At 39.1% G+C, this 21,518-nt stretch overlaps 1 protein-coding gene across 1 annotated transcript; it reads left to right on the top strand.

Moving 5' to 3' along the window:
- Positions 1 to 1,410: 1,410 nt before the first annotated feature.
- Positions 1,411 to 1,818, top strand: LOC308338345 (large ribosomal subunit protein eL32-like; the record flags this gene model as incomplete). The annotated part of the gene is made up of 2 exons (XM_080796354.1): positions 1,411 to 1,481; positions 1,593 to 1,818. The coding sequence occupies 2 exons, from the start codon at positions 1,411 to 1,413 to the stop codon at positions 1,816 to 1,818; spliced, it is 297 nt and encodes a 98-aa protein (XP_080652480.1).
- Positions 1,819 to 21,518: the final 19,700 nt, after the last annotated feature.

The raw sequence follows: 21,518 nt of genomic DNA, 5'->3' as shown, positions 1-21,518 counted from the left end.
ATTGGGAAAGACTTCATAGAAGAGTTTGTACTTGAACTAAGACTTAAAGATATGTAGCTTGGGGGTGGGGTGATCAGAACAGAATGAAAAAAGCACTCCAAGAAGAGGGATCAGCAAGAGCAGCAAAGGACTGAAGGAGTAAAACAGTAGGGCATGTTGGAGGAAATGGAGAGAAGGTTGCCTGAATGGGGGAAGGGTGTGAGGTGCAGCCAGTAAAACAAGGTTGGAGAAGCAGGCAAAGACCAGACAAGGAGAGACAAAGAGGCATTTCATCACTGAAAATTCACTTCCAGGACCTAACCACCAACACAGTGCCTGTGTATGGTAATCATGTTTTAAAAATCTCCTGCATGTCATCATATAATATCTGAGCTTCAAGATTTCAGGAATACTGGATGCTTTTATGAACATTATGATAGCCTCCTAATTGGTCTGTCTCCTCAGTTCTGCTCCTGCCATCTTATAACCCTTTCATCTGTGGTGTTTGTTGCATCCAGGTGCATCCTTTAATTGCTTATGATCTTTCAGTGTTTTCCTTGCCTTGGCCAAAAGGTCCTGCATAATCCATGGTGAACTTGTACTACTCTCCCCCTTTCCCACATGCTCAACCACACTAGTCTTTCAGGTTCCCAAATACATTCTGATGTTCCCTGGCCCAGCAAACTCTTCTCCCAACTGCATGGTTGGTTTGTCCTCTTTTATGTCTCATCTAAATGTGATTTCCTCATAGAGCTCTTCATGGACCATCTGCCCCAATGTACCTCTCTTCTCAGGCCATCCTTTATTTCCTTAATAGCACTTATCGCCAATCCATAAAATTAAATTAATTGATTAATTTTATTGTCTGTTTATTTCACAGAATGTAAGATCCATGATAGATTAATGCTGCCTTGTTTTGACTTATCCCTGGCTGGTTCCTTAGCACATAGAACAGAATATACTCTCAAAAGAACAGTTCTGTGTTAAATGAATGTAAATATTATGAATCTTTGGTATGTAATTAGAGAGAAAACCGATAATGATCTTTTCCTTCTTTTCCTACAGAAGGGAAAAGGCTAGGGGGACCTGGGTGGCTCAGTTGGTTGAGCATCAGACTCTTGATTTCTGCTCAAGTCGTGATCTCAGGGTCCTGAGAAAGATGCTCTTTCTCCCTCTCCCCCTCCTCCTGCTCATGTATGCTCTCCCTCTCTAAATAAATAAATAAAATCTTAAAAAAAGGATTAGTGGTTCCCAAACTGTATTAAAATTAAATTAAAATTTTAAAAATTTTAAAAAGGAGACAAATCAGGCTGCCAAGACTTTACTATTAAGTAAGTCTACGTATGAACAACATAAAAAAAAAAATTCACTTTCACCCCTCTCTTCCTTGCTGCTGCCTGTGGAGGTGACAACCATCTCTTACTTGGCATCATGGTCACCCTCAGACCTCTGGTGATGCGTAAGATCATTAAACCGAAGGTCAAGAAGTTTATCCAGCACCAGTCAGACCGATGTGTCAAAATTAAGAGCAACTGATGGAAACCCAGAAGCACTGACAATAGGGTGTGCAGAAGATTCAAGGTCCAGATCTTGACGCCCAACACTGGTTACAGGAGCAACAAGAAAACAAAGCCCATGCTGCCCAGTGGCTTCCAGAAATTCCTAGTCCACAATGTAAAGGAGCTTGAAATGCTGCTGATGTGCAACAAATCTCTCTGTGCAGAGGTTGCTCTCAGTGTCTCCTCCAGGGACCACAAAACCATTGTGGAAACAGCAGCCTGGCTGGCCATCAAAGTCAGCAATCCCAATGCCAAGCTATTCAGTGAAGAAAATGAATAGACAGCTTATGTACATGTAGTATTTGTGTTAATAAAACCATAAAACTAGCAAAAATTGCACACTTGCTACGCCTATCATCATTTTACCAGACAAAGAGGTAGAGAGCTAAGGCATTCCAGTATGATGGCTTTGAACAAAATCAATAAAATTGTTGGAGGAGAGTAACCAATAAATAATTTGAATAATTTGGAAGGTTTAGACAATGGAGAGTTTCATGTACTATGCAAAAAGATTCAGACTTAATAGTACAGGGAATGAGGAGCTCTACGGGATAGAAGAGCTATAAGCAGGCAAGATGCATGGTTCCATCTGTATGTAAAAATTATCATCTGTGGCCAGTGTAGGAAATGGCTTGGAGGGAAATGAGATACAAATCAGGGAATCAACTTAGAAAGTTGTTACAACAACCCACAAGCAAGGTGTTGGATCAGGGAAGGCACTGAGGAGGAAAGGGAAGGAATGGGTTTTGCTATTAACTCTTGGAATGATTTCTCTGAAACTTTAACAAAGTCTTGCTTCCAGTTTTGGCTTGTATCATCTACCTAGGGGCTTTCAAAAAATTTTTCATATTATTTATCTGTTGGCCTCTAAGATACCTTTTTTGACGACTATATTTTTTAAAAAAATCACTAAACTATAGAGCTTTCATTGTGAGGATAAAAAAAATAAATGGATGTGAAAGCATTTTGCAAAGTATTACACAAATGGAAACTATTTTTATTCCCAATAAGTCAATTTAGTTTACAAAGAGAAAAAAATCACTTCCCTACATGTAAGCTCCAGTAAGCAAACTCCCCAGGCAGAATGAATCACTCTTATAACCATAGCACGTTTTTGTACTTCTATCATAACACCTCCATTAATTATAAATTGTTTGTGCATTGGTTTTTCCTTGTAGCATATAAATCCTTTAGAGGCAGAGAGAGAGTCTTATGAATCTTTGCAACCTGGTTTGTGGTAGACAGTAAGTGCTCAGTAAATGTTAATTGCATGCATGAATGAATGATTAGTTCCCAGGAAAGGATAAAGGCAGGTTGTAGGGAGCTGATGGGGACTTCAAAAGTAAAATAAATAATAGAGTAAATGTGTTAAAGTGAGAAGATTCAGGGTGATTGGTGATCCTATATTTTATTTTAGTCTAGAAGATATACATAGATTTACTAAACTGCCAAAATATGGTATCAACTTGCTCTCAGTAAAGTTAAATATTTTGTAACACTGATAATTAAACATCCTTTTGCAGTATTGTATTCTTTGCCCATTCATTTAGCAAATTCTTTCCAGTGGCTGATAAGTATAAGACACTGTGCTGTGGTTTATAAGTAGTCATATTCCTGTCCTCATGAAGTTTGCTATCCAGTGGGGGAGAGGAGGGAAGAAGACTGGCTCCAAACCATATTTTATAATAATTACCATTTATCATTTCTTATATTCATGACAACCTTATCAGGTAAGCATTATTATGCTCATTTTCCAAAAAGAACCCTAAGCTAAGGGAATTTTATTAATTTATCTGGGCTCACTGAACTAGGAAGGGACTGAACCATATCGACTGATCACAAGGAAAAGCATCAAAGGTTATTTTTTCATTTCAGAATCTAGATTTTTTGGCAGTCACTGAAGTTAATTCAACAAATATTAATAGAATGCCAACAAGGACAGATGTGTAAAATGATAATGAGTTATAATGATAAAGTTCCCATCCTCATGGAGTTTTTGGCTTGGGGGAAGGGTTTAGAAAAATGAACATAATCATAAAGTGGGATTTTAACCAAAACTGACAGATCTTGGGGGGGATATGGTTCTCAGGAGTTAAGCAGTATTGTGGTGCAGTGTGAAAAGTATCCTGGGCTTGGGGGTTAAGGGACGCTATTTAAGACCTCACTCTAATTCTCCTGCTTGAGGAACTGAGGGTGAGACACTTAACATTCTGGGCCTTGCTGTCTTTTTAAATTTTTTCCCAAGATTTTTATTTATTTATTTGACAGAGAGAGATCACAAGTAGGCAGAGAGGCAGGCAGAGCGGTGGTGGGGTTGGGGGGTGGGGGAAGCAAGCTCCCTGCTGAGCAGAAAACTCTGATGCTGGGCTCAATCCCAGGACCTGGGATCATGACCTGAGCCTAAGGCAGAGGCTTTAACCCACTGATCCACCAAGGCGCCCCGACCTTACTGTCTTTGTTTATTAAACATGAGCAACAATGAGTGAGGTTTCTACCTCATTTCTACCTCATTTCAAGAATTAATGGGTTGAGATAAGGGAAAGCAGTTTCTAAAGTGCAGTACAGATGAATGATAAAGAAAGCCAATTTCCTAGAAGCATCTCCTTGGTGTAAAAGCCATCAAATAAGAGAGAGCATAGAAAAGTGATTTAAATATTCCTATCCCTAGTACATAATCTGGTGCCTGTCACATAGTAAGTGCTTAATAAATAAGCTTAGCTCCTGAATTGGCTTCAAGAGAACAGAGAGGACCAAATCTTTCTTCCAGCTAGTGGGGAGGACATATTGTACCCAACTTCATGGCACCTTCTGAAAATACTGAGCAGCTATCAACAAATATATTAGTTATAATCCAAAGTGCCATTTAAATTGGGTATTTTTGTTTGTTCATTTGGTTGTTTTTTTAGAGATTATATATGTGGCTGTGTATGTGTGTCTAAAAGAACATATTTGGGAGGTTGTGATGACCAGTCTTCATATCTATTTGGTTCTGTTAAGTATCTATTTGCTCCTCTCTAGTGGTAAATTCTCACAACATGCAGCACTATTAGGGTCTAGAATAGTACCATATATTCTCCATGGATGTCTATATTTCAACAGGTATTATAGAGATAAGCTAGGGGATAAAACTTAAGCCTGGAAATGCTATGCACTAGCCAGAGAGAGGATTTATTTGAGGAAGGTTGGCTTACTTAGTAGCATCAAACCACATACCCAGAGGCAGTTATCTATCTGCTTATGAAGACTAGCTTTTAGTTTGGATCATTGACCAGACATATACATGCCTTTGCTACAGATATGAGCAAATAAGTACCACCTGTAAATCTTAATCTTGTGTGTGATTACAATGTTAATATTAGTAAAATCATCTAGACTTCTTTTTCTAGCTTTTGCATTTTATTTAATGTGACTTGAAACTTTTTATAATAAAATTTTAATAAAGATGAATATTCATAACTTCAACTTCCATGAAGATAGATGATTTTTCTCTCTTCCTCCCACTGAGTATAACTAATAACCCCTGACATTGTATATAAAGCAAACACAGAATATCTGTTAGGTGAGAGAAGAGGGCAAACTGTCTAGGGACCTTGGAACACAAGGAATGAGTTAATGAGGTCCTTGGATTTTCTTTTTGTCTTGCATGTACCAAAATTGGAATTGGAGAAGTTAGAACACTGGAAAGCTAATAGATGCAGGGAAAAGAAAGCCCCAATAAAAGCCTGCTCTCTGAAACCAAAAGACCAAGGAAAAGGTAGACTCATATCACAAATAATTTCTAGATAGTAGCTGCTCTACTCTAGCCAAACACCACAAGAAAGAGATTGTAGCTGCCCCCACCCCCTAGCCATGTCAGCAAACACCGAGGGTAGCCTAGAGCTGCACCCTATCTTGGATATTACAAGGCACCCTTCCACTCACTGGATGGCATTAGAGAAGGACTTTCATTCCTGCTAAGTAGTCATGAACCCCCCTCCACCCCCCCATTCCAACCACAGTGTCATGTGTTAAACTTAGACTTGTACCCACACCCTGCAATAATGAGGTTCACCTCCCTCTCCTCTCCTCAGTTAAAATGTCGCTCCAATTCCCCTAGTTGTAGGACCATGGGAAAGACTCTTTCAGAGGAGCTAGTGGATAGAGTTTACCAGTGTCTAGTGGTAATGAGGCCATAGAACCTCTGTGGTGACTTTGGAAGGTGTGTGGGGAGTATTTATGAAGCACTCTTACTCCTTCCCCCTGGGGAGAATTGGGGGAGGCCTACTGGGAAGTTGGATATCCCACTTTTTCCCAGTAGTATCATGGAGTCTCCTGCCCTCTCCTCCTCAAGTGTCAGAGGCCAAGTGAGGACCTAGTCTATCTCAACCTGGCAATACTGAGGCAACAACCCCACCTTCCTCTACCAGAATGATACCATAGAAAGCTCACAAAAACAGAAAGCTGAAGTAAAAGCTGGAGTTTCTTAACACAATACTAAGAATGTTCAGGTTCCATCTGAAAATAATTTATAGTACCAAGAAACAGGAAAATCTCAACATCAATGAATAAAGACAATGAGTGCTAACACCAAGATGACAGAGATGTTAGAATTTGGGAAGTCTTCATGTATTATTTCTTTCAGCTTTCTTTTCTTTTCTCTCTTCCATATTCTGGTGATAGAAATGTTAGAACATTTACCATAGTCACACAGGTCCCTGAGTGTCTGTCTCTTTTTTCCATTTATTCTCTTTGTTGTTCAGATTGGTAAATTTGCATTCTTCTTTCTTCTAGTTCACAAATTCTTTTTTCTTTTCCTTCTGTTCAGTTGATGAAATTTTAAAGCAGCCATCATAAAAATGCTTCAGTGAGCAATTATAAACATGTTTGAAACAAATTAAAAAATGAAAGTCTCAGCAAAGAAACAGAAGCTATAAAGAAAGCTAAACTTTAGAAATTCAAAATACAGTAACCAAAATAGAAAGCTCAGTGGATGGACTCAACAGCTGAATGGAGGTATCAGAGGAAAGAATCAGCAAATCCAAAGAAAGAAAATAGAAATTACTCGATCTTGACCTAGAGAGAAGACAAAGTAAAAGTGATCAGAGACTCAGGAACCTGTATGACAAAAATGAGGGACCTAATATCTCTGTCACCAGAGCACTGCAAAGAGAGGAGAAAGGGGTTGAGAATGCAAAGTGTTTGAAGAAATAGTGGCTTCCCAAGTTTGGCAAAAGACATAAACCCTATAGATTCAAGAAGCGGAGTGAACTCCAAACAGGATGAACTAAGAAGAAATCCACACCAAGACACATTATGGTCATACATCTAAAAGTCAAAGAAAAACTCCTAAAGCAGTGAGACAAATAACACCGTTAACTATACAAGAAACGCCATTCAAAGGACAGCATATTCCTCATTTGAAATCACAGAGGCCAGAAGAAAATGGCATGACATTTTTTAACTGCTGAAAGAAAAGAACTATTAATCCAGAATTCTAGATCTGTAAGAATATCCTTCAGGAATAGAAGGGAGATATTCTAAGAGAAAGGAATTTGTCACAGGAGAACTACTCTAAAAGAATGGACAAAGAAGTTCTTTAAACAAACAAACAAAAATCTTGGAACATCAGGGAAGGAAGAAGGAATGTGATAAGCACAGATAAGGGCGCCTTTTGAGTTTTAAAATTACATTTGACGTTTTTAACAGAAATAGTAATACTGTCTGATGTGGTGCTACTGGTATGAGGAAATATTTAAGGCAACTGTATTTTGAGTATAGTAGGGTAAAGAGACATAAAAGGAGTAAAGTTTCTATACTTCATTTTAACAGGTAAAATGTTGACACAAGTAAATTGTGATAAATTCTGTATCTATCACATAGAGCAGCCACTAAAAAACTATGCAAAAAAATATATTCAAAGACACCATAGATAAATCAGAATTGAGATGTGAAAGTGTTTCAGTAGGCCATAGGAAGGCAAGAAAAGAAAACAGAAACAAGAAACAGAACAAACAAAGATGGAATTGAATGGCAAACCTAAGTCCCAACATATCAGTAATTATTTTACAGGAAGCAAAACTTATAGAACTGAACAAAGAAATCTAAAAATCCACAGTCATACCTGCAGACTTTAACATTCCTCTCTCAACAACTGATACAATGGCTAGACTGAAAATCATCAATGACATAGGAGAACTCCACACCATCGATCATATACAATAACAAACCACACCACCCCAAAACAGAATACATGTTCTTTTCAAGCACATATGAGACGTATACTAAGTTACTAGCCATATGCTGGGCGATAAAACAAACCACAGCAAATTTATGAGAATGAGTATTATTCAGAGCATGTTCTCTGACCACATGGAATCAAACTAGAAAACATTAACGGAAAAGTAACAAGAAAATCTCCATTTAACAATTAGAGAACACATTTTTAAATCACCCATGAATCAAAGACAAATTCTCAAGGGAAATTAAAAAAAAATACATTGATGGGGCACCTGGCTCAATTGGTTGCGCATCCAACTCTTGATTTCTTAGGCTCAGGTCATGATCTCAGGGTTGTGAGATGGAACCCTGGATGGGATTCCACGCTTGGCGGGAAGCCTACTTGAAATTCTCTCCCTCTGACCCTGTCCCCGCTCACACACTTTCTCTTTCTCTCTCTCTCTCTCTAAACAAATAAATCTTTAAAAAACATATTGAACTGAAACAAAATGAAAGTAAAATATATCCAAATTTGTGAAGTGCAGCTTAAATAGTGCAGAGAGGAAAATTTATAACGCTAACTGCTTACATTAGAACATAGGACAAATTCAAATTAGTAATCTAAGCTCACACACCAGGAAATCAAAGGATGAAAGAAATAAACTCAAAGTGAACAGATGGAAGAAAACAATAATGATGAAAGCAGAAATTAATAAAATTGAAAACAGAAAAGTAGAGAAAATCAATGAACAAAGAGCTGGCTCTTGCAAAGGATCAATATAGGGGCACCTGGGTGGCTCAGTGGGCTAAGGCCTCTGTTTTCAGCCCAGGGTCCTGGGATTGAGCCCTGCATTGGGTTCTCTACTCAGTGGGGAGCCTGCTTCCCTTCTTCTCTCTCTGCCTGCCTCTCTGCCTACTTGTGATCTTTGTCAAGTAAATAAATAAAAATCTTAAACAAACAAACAAACAAAAACCCCAAAGGATCAATATACTTGGCAAGCCACTAACACACCTAACAAAAACAGAAAGGTGATTTAGATTGCCCATGTAAAGGATGAATTAGAGGATATTACTATAGATCCTGCAGGCATTTAAAAGATAATAAGTGGAGGACTCCATGCAGAAAAATTTGCCAACTTCAATGGAATGTACCAATTGCTCAAAAAGCACAAACCATCAATTAATTCAGTAAGAGAGATAATCTGAATAGCCCAACAACACTTAAAGAGATTGCATTGGTAATTTAAAAACTGTCAAAAAAGAAATCTCCAGGCCCGGATGGTCTCACTGGATTATTCTGCCGAACAGTTGAAGAATAATTAAAACCCATTCTAGGGATGTCTGGGTGGTGCAGTAGGTTCAGCTTCCCACTCTTGGTTTTAGATTGGGTCATGGTCTTGGGGTTGTGGAATCAAGCCCCGTGGAGTCTGCATGAGATTCTCTCTTCCTCTTTCTCTAAAGTAAAAAAATAGATCTTTAAAAATAAATCTGTTCCACACAACCTCTTCCTGAAAAATAATTAGAAGGTAATACTTTCTTATTCATTTTCTGAAGTTAATATTAACTCTGAAATGAAAACTTAAAAAAGACAGTACAGAAAAAGAAAACTATAGATGAATATCCCTCATGAACATAAACGTAAAAGGCTTTAAAAAAACATTAAGTCGGGGGGAGACAAGATGGCGGGGAAGTAGGAGGAGGCGCCTTTTCAACCTGCACCCTAAAGTGAGCTGATTACCTACCAAAGAACTCCGATCACCCATGAAATCAGCCTGAGATCAGAATTATACACGTCTGGATCTCTACGGGGGCCAGAAGACGCCAGTGGGCAGGTAAAGTGGAGTGGGAACGTCGGACTGATATCGGAAGATAAACAAAAGGGGGAGGGAGCCAACAGAGGCGACCGACTGAAAAATAATACCCCGATACGAGAGTGCCCGGCATCTGGGGACCAGCATTAACTTGGAGTCTTGTTGAAAGCACTCAAAAGAGCAAAGACTCGAGCGGGGAAATTGTGGGAATCGGGGCGGATAGGGATAGGGGCTTAAGTCCCCAGACCCAGGGCAGCATCCCCTGGCGCTGAGCCGGAGAGTGCGGCGGAGAAACCTGGTCTTTGTCCCGGAGCCGCCAGTGCGCCCGAGAACGGGTGGAGTCCGGCTCCCGTGAGGGGCTGGGAGCCACACCAGACGGCAGAACGCGCACCTTACTGGAGATGCGCGCGTGCCTCAACCTCCCCTGAGAGAGGTGCACGCCCAGCCTGGTGTTCTGGGACCCACGCGGCGATAGACCCACGCGGCGATAGAGCCGATAGAGCTGGAGGCGCCGCGCCCCAAACCATCCCCTGGGAGAGGTGCGCGCAAGACCTGAGCTCTTAGCCCCAGCCAGCGGGAAAATCTCAGTGTGCGATTGCTGCTTGGAACCTCTCTGGCGGTCTGGAGCTGCCCAGACAGCCACAGCTGCCTTGGTTTTGCGTACAAGCAGGAGATCCTGCGTCCCCAGGGACCGTGACTCAGAACCTGCTCTGCCAGCGGCCCAGCGGCTGCAGCACCTGCAGGGGAGCAGACTGAGGCTTCTCTCTGAGAGGGAGGTTGGGGTGCAGTTTTCTTTCCTCTAAACCTCCAAAAACCATCAAAAGCTGTCAAGGCAAGAGAAAAGAAGTGAACAAACATAAAAACCTCCAGAGAAAAAAAACCTGAAAAAAAACGTTTTTCTCAGAGCCCACCCCCTTGAGGGGGTCGGGAGGACTTAACTCAGGGAACATCATTGACTGAAAACCCACATGGCAGCCCCCTCCCCCAGAAAACAAATCAGGAAAAAAAAAAAAAAAGACTACAAGAGAACAACCACCACTACTTCATAGATACAACTTTTATTTTTAATTCTTTCCCACTATTCTGGTTCATTTTTTTTCTTTTTTTATATAGATAATTTTTTAACCTATTTACCATCACAGTGAGATGTCCAGTACATCAAATTCCATGATAAACTTCTAACCTGAATTTTTTGATACATACACATGTGTTTTTCTTTTGCTTTTCTATTTTCTTAATTTTTAAAAAAATTTTTAATTTAGTTTAGTCCAGTTTATTCCTTTTTTATTTTTATTTTCTAATATTCATATAGAGTTAAACTTCAAGGTAACCCCCTTTCTCCAAGCAATGCTACCCCTATAGGTGAACCAATTTTTAATCCCCCCTTTTCTTAGGAAAGTTGAGTCCTTTAACAAAGATATCAAGATACATCCAGGAAGAATCAAAATAACCTTCCTCGCCCACACCGAGAATCTATAACCATGCTCCCATCTTTTTCTTCTGCCAGTGTCTCTGTGTATTTATGTTTGTCCGGATAGTATATAAATCTTATACTTGGGGTTCTTCTTGACGAGGCTCCTCCTTTTTTTTGCTTATATATATATATATTTTCTCTCGTCATATACTTTTATCAGTCTTTTTGTTTGTCTGTTTTTGTTTGTATACGTCATAAACCTTACCCTGGGGCCCATTTGGGCTGAACCTTCACTTTTATCTTCCCTTTTTTTCCTGTCTCTCTCTCTCCCTCTTTTTTCTTTTTCTTTTCTTTTTTCTCTCATTTGGGTGGGGAATCCTGAGTGCTCAGAAGCGTTCCAGGGTGCACCTTGACTGCACCACGGTCAATACATCCGGCTACATCTGTCCAGTCATCTCTCACCAAAATGACTAGGAGGAGGAATCCCCAACAGAAGAAAAATACAGAGGATGGGCCTTCTGCAACAGAGCTAACGGCTATCAACATAGACAATATGTCAGAAAGAGAATTCAGGCTAACAATTATCCAGGCAATAGCTAGGTTGGAGAAAGCCATGGATGACCAAACAGAATTGATTAGGGCAGAATTGAAAGCGACCAGAGAGGAGGTTCATAATGTTAGGGCAGAGCTGAAGGCCACCAGGGATGAGGTTCACAACGCTCTCAATGAGTTCCAATCTAATCTAAATTCTCTAAAAGCTAGGGTAACTGAGACAGAAGATAGAATTAGTGATCTGGAGGACAAACAAATAGAGAGAAAGGATCAGGAGGAAGCCTGGAACAAACAGCTTAGAAGCCACGAAAACAGAATCAGGGAAATAAATGATGCCATGAAACGTTCCAACGTCAGAATTATTGGAATCCCTGAAGGGGAGGAGAAAGAAAGAAGTCTAGAAGATATAGTGGAACAAGTTTTTCATGAAAATTTTCCCAATATTGCGAATGGAACAAGTGTTCATGTACTAGAAGTAGAAAGGTCCCCCCCCCAAGATTATAAATTCAAAAAAAACATCCAGGCACCTCATAGTAAAATTGAGGAATCATAATTGTAGATACAATCTCTTGAAAGCCGCTAGGACAAAGAAGCTCCTTACATACAGAGGAAAGCCCATCAGAATAACGTCAGACCTGTCCACAGAGACCTGGCAAGCCAGAAAGGGCTGGCAAGATATATTCAGGGCACTAAATGAGAAGAACATGCAGCCAAGAATACTTTATCCAGCAAGACTGACATTCAAAATGGATGGAGAGATAAAGAGTTTCCAAGACCGGCAAGGCTTGAAAGACTATGCAACCACCAAGCCGACACTGCAGGAAATATTAAGGGGGGTTCTATAAAAGAGGAAAAATCCTAAGAATAGCATTGAACAGAAATATAGAGACAATCGACAGAAAGAAAGACTTCAAAGATAACACAATGTCAATAAAAACGTATCTCTCAATAATCACTCTCAATGTGAATGGCCTAAATGCACCCATAAAACGACACAGGGTTGCAGATTGGATAAAACGACAGGACCCATCCATATGTTGTCTACAAGAGACCCATTTTGAACCTAAAGATACACCCAGATTGAAAGTGAAGGGATGGAGAAGCATCTTTCATGCCAATGGGCCTCAAAAGAAGGCCGGGGTAGCGATTCTCATATCAGATAAATTAGATTTTAAACTAAAGACGGTAGTCAGGGATACAGAAGGACACTACATCATTCTTAAAGGGACTATCCACCAAGATGATCTAACAATTGTAAATATCTATGCCCCCAATATGGGAGCAGCCAATTACATAAGAAAACTATTAATCAAGATAAAGAGTCATATTGATATGAATACATTAATAGTAGGAGATCTTAACACGCCTCTCTCAGAAATAGACAGATCATCGAAGCAGAAAATCAATAAAGAAATAAGAGCATTGAATGATACATTGGACCAGATGGACCTCATAGATATATACAGAACATTCCACCCTAAAACAACAGAATACTCATTCTTCTCAAGTGCACATGGAACCTTCTCCAGAATAGACCACATACTGGGTCACAAATCAGGGCTCAACGGATACCAAAAGACTGAGATTATTCCCTGCATATTCTCAGATCACAATGCTTTGAAACTGGAGCTCAATCACAAGGAAAAGTTCAGAAGGAACTCAAATACCTGGAAGCTAAAGACCATCTTGCTTAAGAATGCTTGGATCAACCAGGAGATCAAAGAAGAACTTAAACAATTTATGGAAACCAATGAGAACGAAGACACTTCACTCCAAAACCTATGGGATACAGCAAAGGCGGTCCTAAGGGGGAAATTCATAGCCATCCAAGCCTCCCTCAAAAAAATTGAAAAATCCAGAATACACCAGCTGTCTCTACACCTTAAAGAACTGGAGAATCAACAACAAATCAAACCAACTCCACACGTAAGAAGGGAAATAATCAAGATTAGAGCAGAGATCAACGAGGTAGAAACCAGAGATACAGTAGAACGTATCAACGAAACTAGAAGCTGGTTTTTTGAAAGAATCAATAAGATCGATAAACCATTGGCCACACTAATCCAAAAGAAAAGAGAGAAAGCCCAAATTAATAAAATTAAGAATGAAAAGGGAGAGATCACAACTAACACCAAGGAAGTAGAAACAATCATCAGAAGCTATTATCAACAGTTATATGCCAATAAGCTAAGCAACCTAGATGAAATGGATGCATTCCTGGAAAACTATAAACTCCCAAAATTGAACCAGGAAGAAATTGACAACCTGAATAGACCGATATCTAGTAACGAGATTGAAGCAGTGATCAAAAACCTCCCAAAAAACAAGAGCCCAGGACCTGAGGGATTCCCTGGGGAATTCTATCAAACTTTCAAAGAAGAAATAATACCTATTCTCCTGAAGCTGTTTCAAAAAATTGAAGCAGAAGGAAAACTTCCAGACTCTTTTTATGAAGCCAGCATTACCCTGATCCCCAAACCAGGCAAAGACCCTACCAAAAAGGAAAATTTCAGACCGATATCACTGATGAATATGGATGCTAAGATTCTCAACAAGATCCTAGCAAACAGGATCCAACAGCACATTAAAAAGATTATCCACCATGACCAGGTAGGATTCATCCCTGGGTTACAAGGATGGTTCAACATTCGCAAATCAATCAATGTGATAGAACAAATCAATAAGAGAACAGAGAAGAACCACATGATCCTCTCCATTGATGCAGAAAAAGCTTTTGACAAAATCCAGCATCCGTTCCTGATTAAAACGCTTCAAAGTATAGGGATAGAGGGAACATTCCTGAACTTCATCAAATCTATCTATGAAAAACCCACAGCAAATATCATCCTCAATGGGAAAAAGCTTGCAGCCTTCCCATTGAGATCAGGAACACGACAAGGATGCCCACTCTCACCACTCTTGTTCAACATAGTATTAGAAGTCCTAGCAACAGCAATCAGACAACAAAGAGAAATAAAAGGTATCCAGATTGGCAAGGAAGAAGTCAAACTCTCTCTCTTCGCAGATGACATGATTCTTTATATGGAAAACCCGAAAGACTCCACCTCCAAACTACTAGAACTCATACAGCAATTCAGTAATGTAGCAGGATACAAAGTCAATGTCCAGAAATCAGTGGCTTTCTTATACACTAACAATGAAAATACAGAAAGGCAAATTAGAGAATCGATTCCATTTACTATAGCACCAAAAACCATAAGATACCTCGGAATAAACCTAACCAAAGAGGTTAAAGATCTGTACTCGAGGAACTACAGAACACTCCTAAAAGAAATTGAAGAAGACACAAAAAGATGGAAGACCATTCCATGCTCTTGGATGGGAAGAATAAACATCGTTAAAATGTCTATACTGCCCAGAGCAATCTATACTTTTAATGCCATTCCAATCAAAATTCCACCAGTATTTTTCAAAGAGCTGGAGCAAATAATACTAAAATTTGTATGGAATCAGAAGAGACCCCGAATTGCTAAGGAAATGTTGAAAAACAAAAATAAAACTGGTGGCATCACGTTACCTGATTTCAAGCTTTACTACAAAGCTGTGATCACCAAGACAGCATGGTACTGGCATAAAAACAGACACATGGACCAGTGGAACAGAGTAGAGAGCCCAGATATGGACCCTCAACTCTATGGTCAAATAATCTTTGACAAAACAGGAAAAAATATCCAGTGGAAAAAAGACAGTCTCTTCAATAAATGGTGCTGGGAAAACTGGACAGCTATATGTAGAAGAATGAAACTTGACCATTCTCTTACACCGTACACAAAGATAAACTCGAAATGGATAAAAGACCTCAACGTGAGACAGGAATCCATCAGAATCCTCGAGGAGAACATAGGCAGTAACCTCTTTGATATCAGCCACAGCAACTTCTTTCAAGATATGTCTCCAAAGGCGAAGGAAACAAAGGCAAAGATGAACTTCTGAGACTTCATCAAGATAAAAAGCTTCTGCACAGCAAAAGAAACAGTCATCAAAACAAAGAGGCAACCCACGGAATGGGAGAAGATATTTGCAAATGACAGTACAGATAAAAGGTTGATATCCAGGATCTATAAAGAACTCCTCAAACTCAACACACACAAAACAGATAATCATATTAAAAAATGGGCAGAAGATATGAACAGACACTTCTCCAAGGAAGACATACAAATGGCTACCAGACACATGAAAAAATGTTCATCATCACTAGCCATCAGGGAGATTCAAATCAAAACCACATTGAGATACCACCTTACACCAGTTAGAATGGCCAAAATTAGCAAGACAGGAAACAACGTGTGTTGGAGAGGATGTGGAGAAAGGGGAACCCTCTTACACTGTTGGTGGGAATGCAAACTGGTGCAGCCACTTTGGAGAACAGTGTGGAGATTCCTCAGGAAATTAAAAATAGATCTTCCCTATGACCCTGCAATTGCACTGCTGGGTATTTACCCCAAAGATACAGATGTAGTGAAAAGAAGGGCCATCTGTACCCCAATGTTTATAGCAGCAATGGCCACGGTCGCCAAACTGTGGAAAGAACCAAGATGCCCTTCAACGGATGAATGGATAAGGAAGATGTGGTCCATATACACTATGGAGTATTATGCCTCCATCAGAAAGGACGAATACCCAACTTTTGTAGCAACATGGACAGGACTGGAAGAGATTATGCTGAGTGAAATAAGTCAAACAGAGAAAGTCAAGTATCATATGGTTTCACTTATTGGTGGAGCATAACAAATAATATAGAGGACAAGGGTAGATGGAGAGGAGAAGGGAGTTGAGGGAAATTGGAAGGGGAGGTGAACCATGAGAGACTATGGACTCTGAAAAACAACCTGAGGGTTTTGAAGGGGCGGGGTGGGAGGGTGGGGGAACCAGGTGGTGGGTATTAGGGAGGGCACAGATTGCATGGAGCACTGGGTGTGGTGAAAAAACAATGAATACTGTTACGCTGAAAATAAATAAAAAATTAAAAAAAAAACATTAAGTCTCTAACAAAATATTTAACAAAATATATTCAACATAATAAGATACAAAAAATCTTGAATAAAGTGTTTAATGTATATTAAAAATAAATAGAATTAATCAATATTTATGAAAAATTATGCTTCATGATCAAATGATATTTATCAAAGAATGCAAGACTTGTTCAATATTGAAAAATGAATCAGTGTAACTCACTATATTGACAGGTAAGGAAAAAAAATTATATGATCTTGTCAACCAATGCAAAAAAAGCATTTGACAAAACTCAATACCTGTTCATGATTAAATTTTTTTTTCAGAAAAATAGGTATACCAGAGAACTTCCTCAACTTGATGAAAAGAACCTACAAAATATCTATAGTTACCGTTATATTTAGTGTTGAATGACTGAATGATTTCCTTTTAAAATTGGGAAAAAGACATGGATGTTAGCTCTCATCACATTTAATCAGTATAACACTGAAGTTCCAGATGGTGCAAATAAGACAAGAAAAGAAATAAAAGGCCCACAGTTCAGGAAGGGAGAAATAAAACTCATTTGCAGGTGATACAATTGCCTACATAGAAAATTTTAAGACATCTACAAAAGGCAAATAATAAAACCCCAAATCCCTAAAACCTCTCCTAGAACTTAAAAGTTCAGAAAGGTGATAGGATACAAGTTAACCATACAGCAAATGATTGTTTTTCTATTTATTTATTTATTGATATATAATTGATATATAACATTGTATTCATTTCAGGAGTACAACATAATGATCTGATATTTGTATGCATTGTGAAGTGATCATCACAGTAAGTCTTATCCTCTGTCCTCCTACAAAACTATAATTTTTTTTCTTGTGATGAGAACTTTCAAGACCTAGTCTTATAAATTCCAGATATGCTGTACAATATTGTTTATTATAGCCATTATGCTGTACATTATATCCCTATGACATTTATTTTCTAACTTGAAGTTTGAACCTCTTGTTCCCCTTCGTCTGTTTTGCCCACCCCTCCAACCTCTGTCCCCTCTGGCTACCACCAATCTGTCCTCTATATTTGTGAGTTTTGTTTGTTCATTTGTGTTGATTTTTAGATTCCACATGTAAGTGAAATCATATAGTATTTACCTTTCTCTGTCAGACCTATTCAATTTATCATAATATCCTCAAGTTCTATCATGTTGTCACAAATGGCAATATTTCATTGTTTTTATGGCTGAGTAGTATTCCATCATGTGTATGTGTGTGTGTGTATCAAATTTTCTTTATCCGTTTATCTATCAATGGACATTTAGGTTGTTTCCATATCTTGGCTATTGCAAGTAATGCTGCCATGATTATAGGGGTACATATATCTTTTGAATTAGTGTTTTTATTTTCTTTGGATGAATACCCAGAAGTGGAATAGCTGGATCATATGGTATTAATATTTTTAATTTTTTTATTGAACTTCCATACTGTTTACCGCAGTGGCTGCACCAGTTTACATTCCTAGTGCACAGGACCCTCTTTCTTCCACATCCTCACCAACACTTGTTATTTCTTGTCCTTTTGATACTGGCCATTCTGACAGGTGTGAGAAATGATCTTATTATGGTTTTGATTTGCATTTCCCTGACTGTAAGTGATGTTGAACAGTATGTCTTCTTTGGAAAAATGTCTCTTCAGATCCTCTGCCCATTTTAAATTGGGTTATTTTGTTTTTGAGTTGTGCGATCTTTTGTGGTTACCTGTAAATTTTCAATTTGTTCTATTTATGTGAAAAATGGCATTGGAGTCCACAATAGCCAAAATATAGAAAGAGCCTAGATGTCCATCAACAGGAGAATGGATAAAGAAGTGTAGTGTATATATATACGACGGAATACTATGCAGCCATCAAAAACCTGAAATCTTGCCATTTGCAATGACATGGATAGAACTAGAGGGTATTGTGCTAAGTGAAATATGTCAATCAGAGAAAGACAATTATCATATGATAATTGAAAAATGAAACAAGATGAAACCAGAGAGGGAGATAAACCATAAGAAACTCTTAATCTCGGAAACAAATGGAGGGTTGCTGGAGGGGAGGGGATGGCAGGTATAGGGTGGCTGGGTGATGGACATTGGGGAGGGTATGTGCTATGGTGACTGCTGTGAATTGTGTAAGACTGATGAATCACAAACTTGTATCCCTGAAACAAATAATACATTATATGTTAATAAAAAATGCCATTGGAATTTTGACAGGAATTGCACAGAATCTGTAAATGGTTTTGGGTAACATGAACATTGGAATGATATTGAATTTTCTAAACCATGAGTCCATAGGAACAGTGCAGAGGAGTGGGGGAGGAATGGGACGGTGTGCTGCCCAGGAACAGGGGTCAGGCTCCAGCAGGAGGGGTGGGGACAGGCAAGCTGGTCAATAGGGCTGGCCAGCAGGAAGAGGAGGGTGTGAAGAGGGCTGCCACTCACACTGCTGTTTCAAGCTAGAGGGGGAACACCCAGATTGGTACCTGCCAGTGCCTCCATCCCCAGAGAGAGTCCTAACAGGCTTCTGCTCCCCCTAGGTGCCTTAAGGTTGGCAAGTGAATCTAGTTTAGATGTGATCTAGGTGCTTTTCAAATGCTGCTTTTGCTCAGGGACCCTGAGTGAACGGGTCTGCTCATGAGCCCTCTAAGAGTGGACTCTCCATTCCCTCCAGCCCTCTGTTTCTCCTGAATGCAAGCGCTGTTGGTCTTTGGAGCCAGATGTTTTGGGGGCTCATCTTTCCAGTATAGATCACAGGGGTTAGGTGCCTGATGTATGAGATTTCTGGTGACTCTTTCCGACTGTGGGTTGCCAGTGGCAGGGGTGGGATTTTCGGTGATACTGACTCTGCCTCTCCTACCCCTCTAGATGTGGTCTTTGTAACCTTTGCTGTGGAGGATCTGTTCAGCTAGTCTTCAGACTTTTCCCAAAAAGATTTTTTGTGTATGTACCTGTAGATTTGTTGTATCTGAGGGAGGGGTTCAGGATCCTCCTAAGCTGCTTTATATCCTCATTGAACTGCCTCATGTTTTTATAAACTAGTAATGGACACACAGACAACACAATTAAAACATAATACCATTTGCAATTGCTTATAAAATTGGCTAAGTGTAAATAAAACGAATATGTACAGCACATGAATGTTGAAATATTATAGGACAAAATACTGATGAAAGAAATCAAGTAAGAGCTAAATACATGAAGAGGAATCCCATGTTCATGGATTGGAATAATCAGTATAGTAAAAATGTCGATTCTCCCCTAACTGATACAGTGATTTAATGAAATTCCTATCAAAATCTCAATAATATTTTTTGTATTATTGTATTATTCTAAAATTTGCATGGAAAGGCAAAGGAACTAGGATAGCTAAATTAGAAAGTTTGCTGTGGGAATGACATTATTAAGGGGAGGCAAAGGTGAGATGCAGACTGGGAGAGAATATTTGCAAGCCACTTATCTGACAAAGGACTAATATCTAGACTATATAAAGAATATAGACTATATAAAGAATTCTCAAAACTCAACAGCAAAGAAATGACCTGGTTAGAAGATAGGCAAAAGTCATGACACAATAAAAATTTAAAAAATAAAAAATAAAAATAAAAATAAATAAATCTTTAAAAAATAAAAGAAAAAGTAATGAATAGACATTTCACCAAAGAGGATAAACAGATGGAAAATAAGCACATGGAAATTGTATAGCATCATTAGCATTAGGGAAATGCAAATAAAGATCATGAGATATTGTTATACAGGTATCAGAATGGCTTAAATAAAAGAGAGTGACAGACCAAATGCTGGTAATTGTATAGACACTCTTGAGAACACTTTGGCAAGTTCTTTATAATGGAAACATGGAACAACCGTGTAATCCACTCTGGAGCATTCATCTCAGAAAATGAAAGCTTATGTTCACAAAAAAAGCCTATATATGAATGTTCAAAGAAGCTTTATTTATAATTGGCCTTATTGATAATTGGACACAACTCAGATAGCCCTTAAAAGATGAGTAGAACAGAATAGGTGTACACACTGTGGTACATCCGTATACTTAATCAGCATCTACTTGGTGTCAGGATTAAATGCATCTGTGACTAAAAATCTTGGAAAGTTAATATATTTTTTAAAGATTTTATTTATTTATTTGACAGACAAAGATCACAAGTAGGCAGAGAGGCAGGCAGGGAGAGAGGAGGAAGCAGGCTCCCTGCCAAGCAGAAAGCCCTAGGCGGGGCTCGATCCCAGGACCCTGGGACCATGACCTGAGCCAAAGGCAGAGGCTTTAACCCACTGAGCCACCCAGGCACCCTGGAAAGTTAATATTTTTATCATAATTCTGTAGATTAGAAACTTGAGTTTAGGTAAATTAAATGGCCTACTTAAGGTTATCCAGGGCAAAGGCTGGAATTTGCAACCATGGTTTTTTGATAATCCAAAACCCATTTGTTTTCCACTGTAGAAGGCTGTCATAAAGGTTAGGTGAGGGGCTCTGTGTGTTTGTTATTCTTCGTAATCCGGAAGGATGTAATTAATGGTGTTTTATCTTGTTTAAGGATCGGTTCAGTCAGCAGACCTTTAGTACAAGGTTATTGCCTAAGAACAGATTTACCTTTTCTTTTGTGCACATCTGTTGCTTTTACCCAGGCATCTGCAAAGTCATGTCCTAGCTTCTGGGTCTTACTTCTCTATGAAGGGCCGTGGACTCAAACAAGTTTTCTTCTGTTGACTCACCGTATCATGTAAAAGAATTAATTCTTGTCCTTTGTCGTAAGTCTGCAACTTGTGGAGCCTATCACACTCAGTTGCTCACAGAACCGCCTGAGATGACTTTGTTTTGCAATGTGTATCCCTGCCCTTCAGAGTCAACCTAAACACAACCCTTGATGTCCACAATTATTCAGCAGGTGTGGCTGAAAAAGTTGATGCACCATCACATTTCAGAGCCAGAAGGGATCAGCATTCAATTAGAATAATCACCTTATTTCATAGAGAGGTAGTGACT

This window comes from Martes martes (assembly GCF_963455335.1).
Source record: "Martes martes genome assembly, chromosome: 2".
In the NCBI taxonomy this organism is placed as follows: Eukaryota; Metazoa; Chordata; class Mammalia; order Carnivora; family Mustelidae; genus Martes; species Martes martes.
This window is presented reverse-complemented; position numbering and strand designations above follow the sequence as displayed.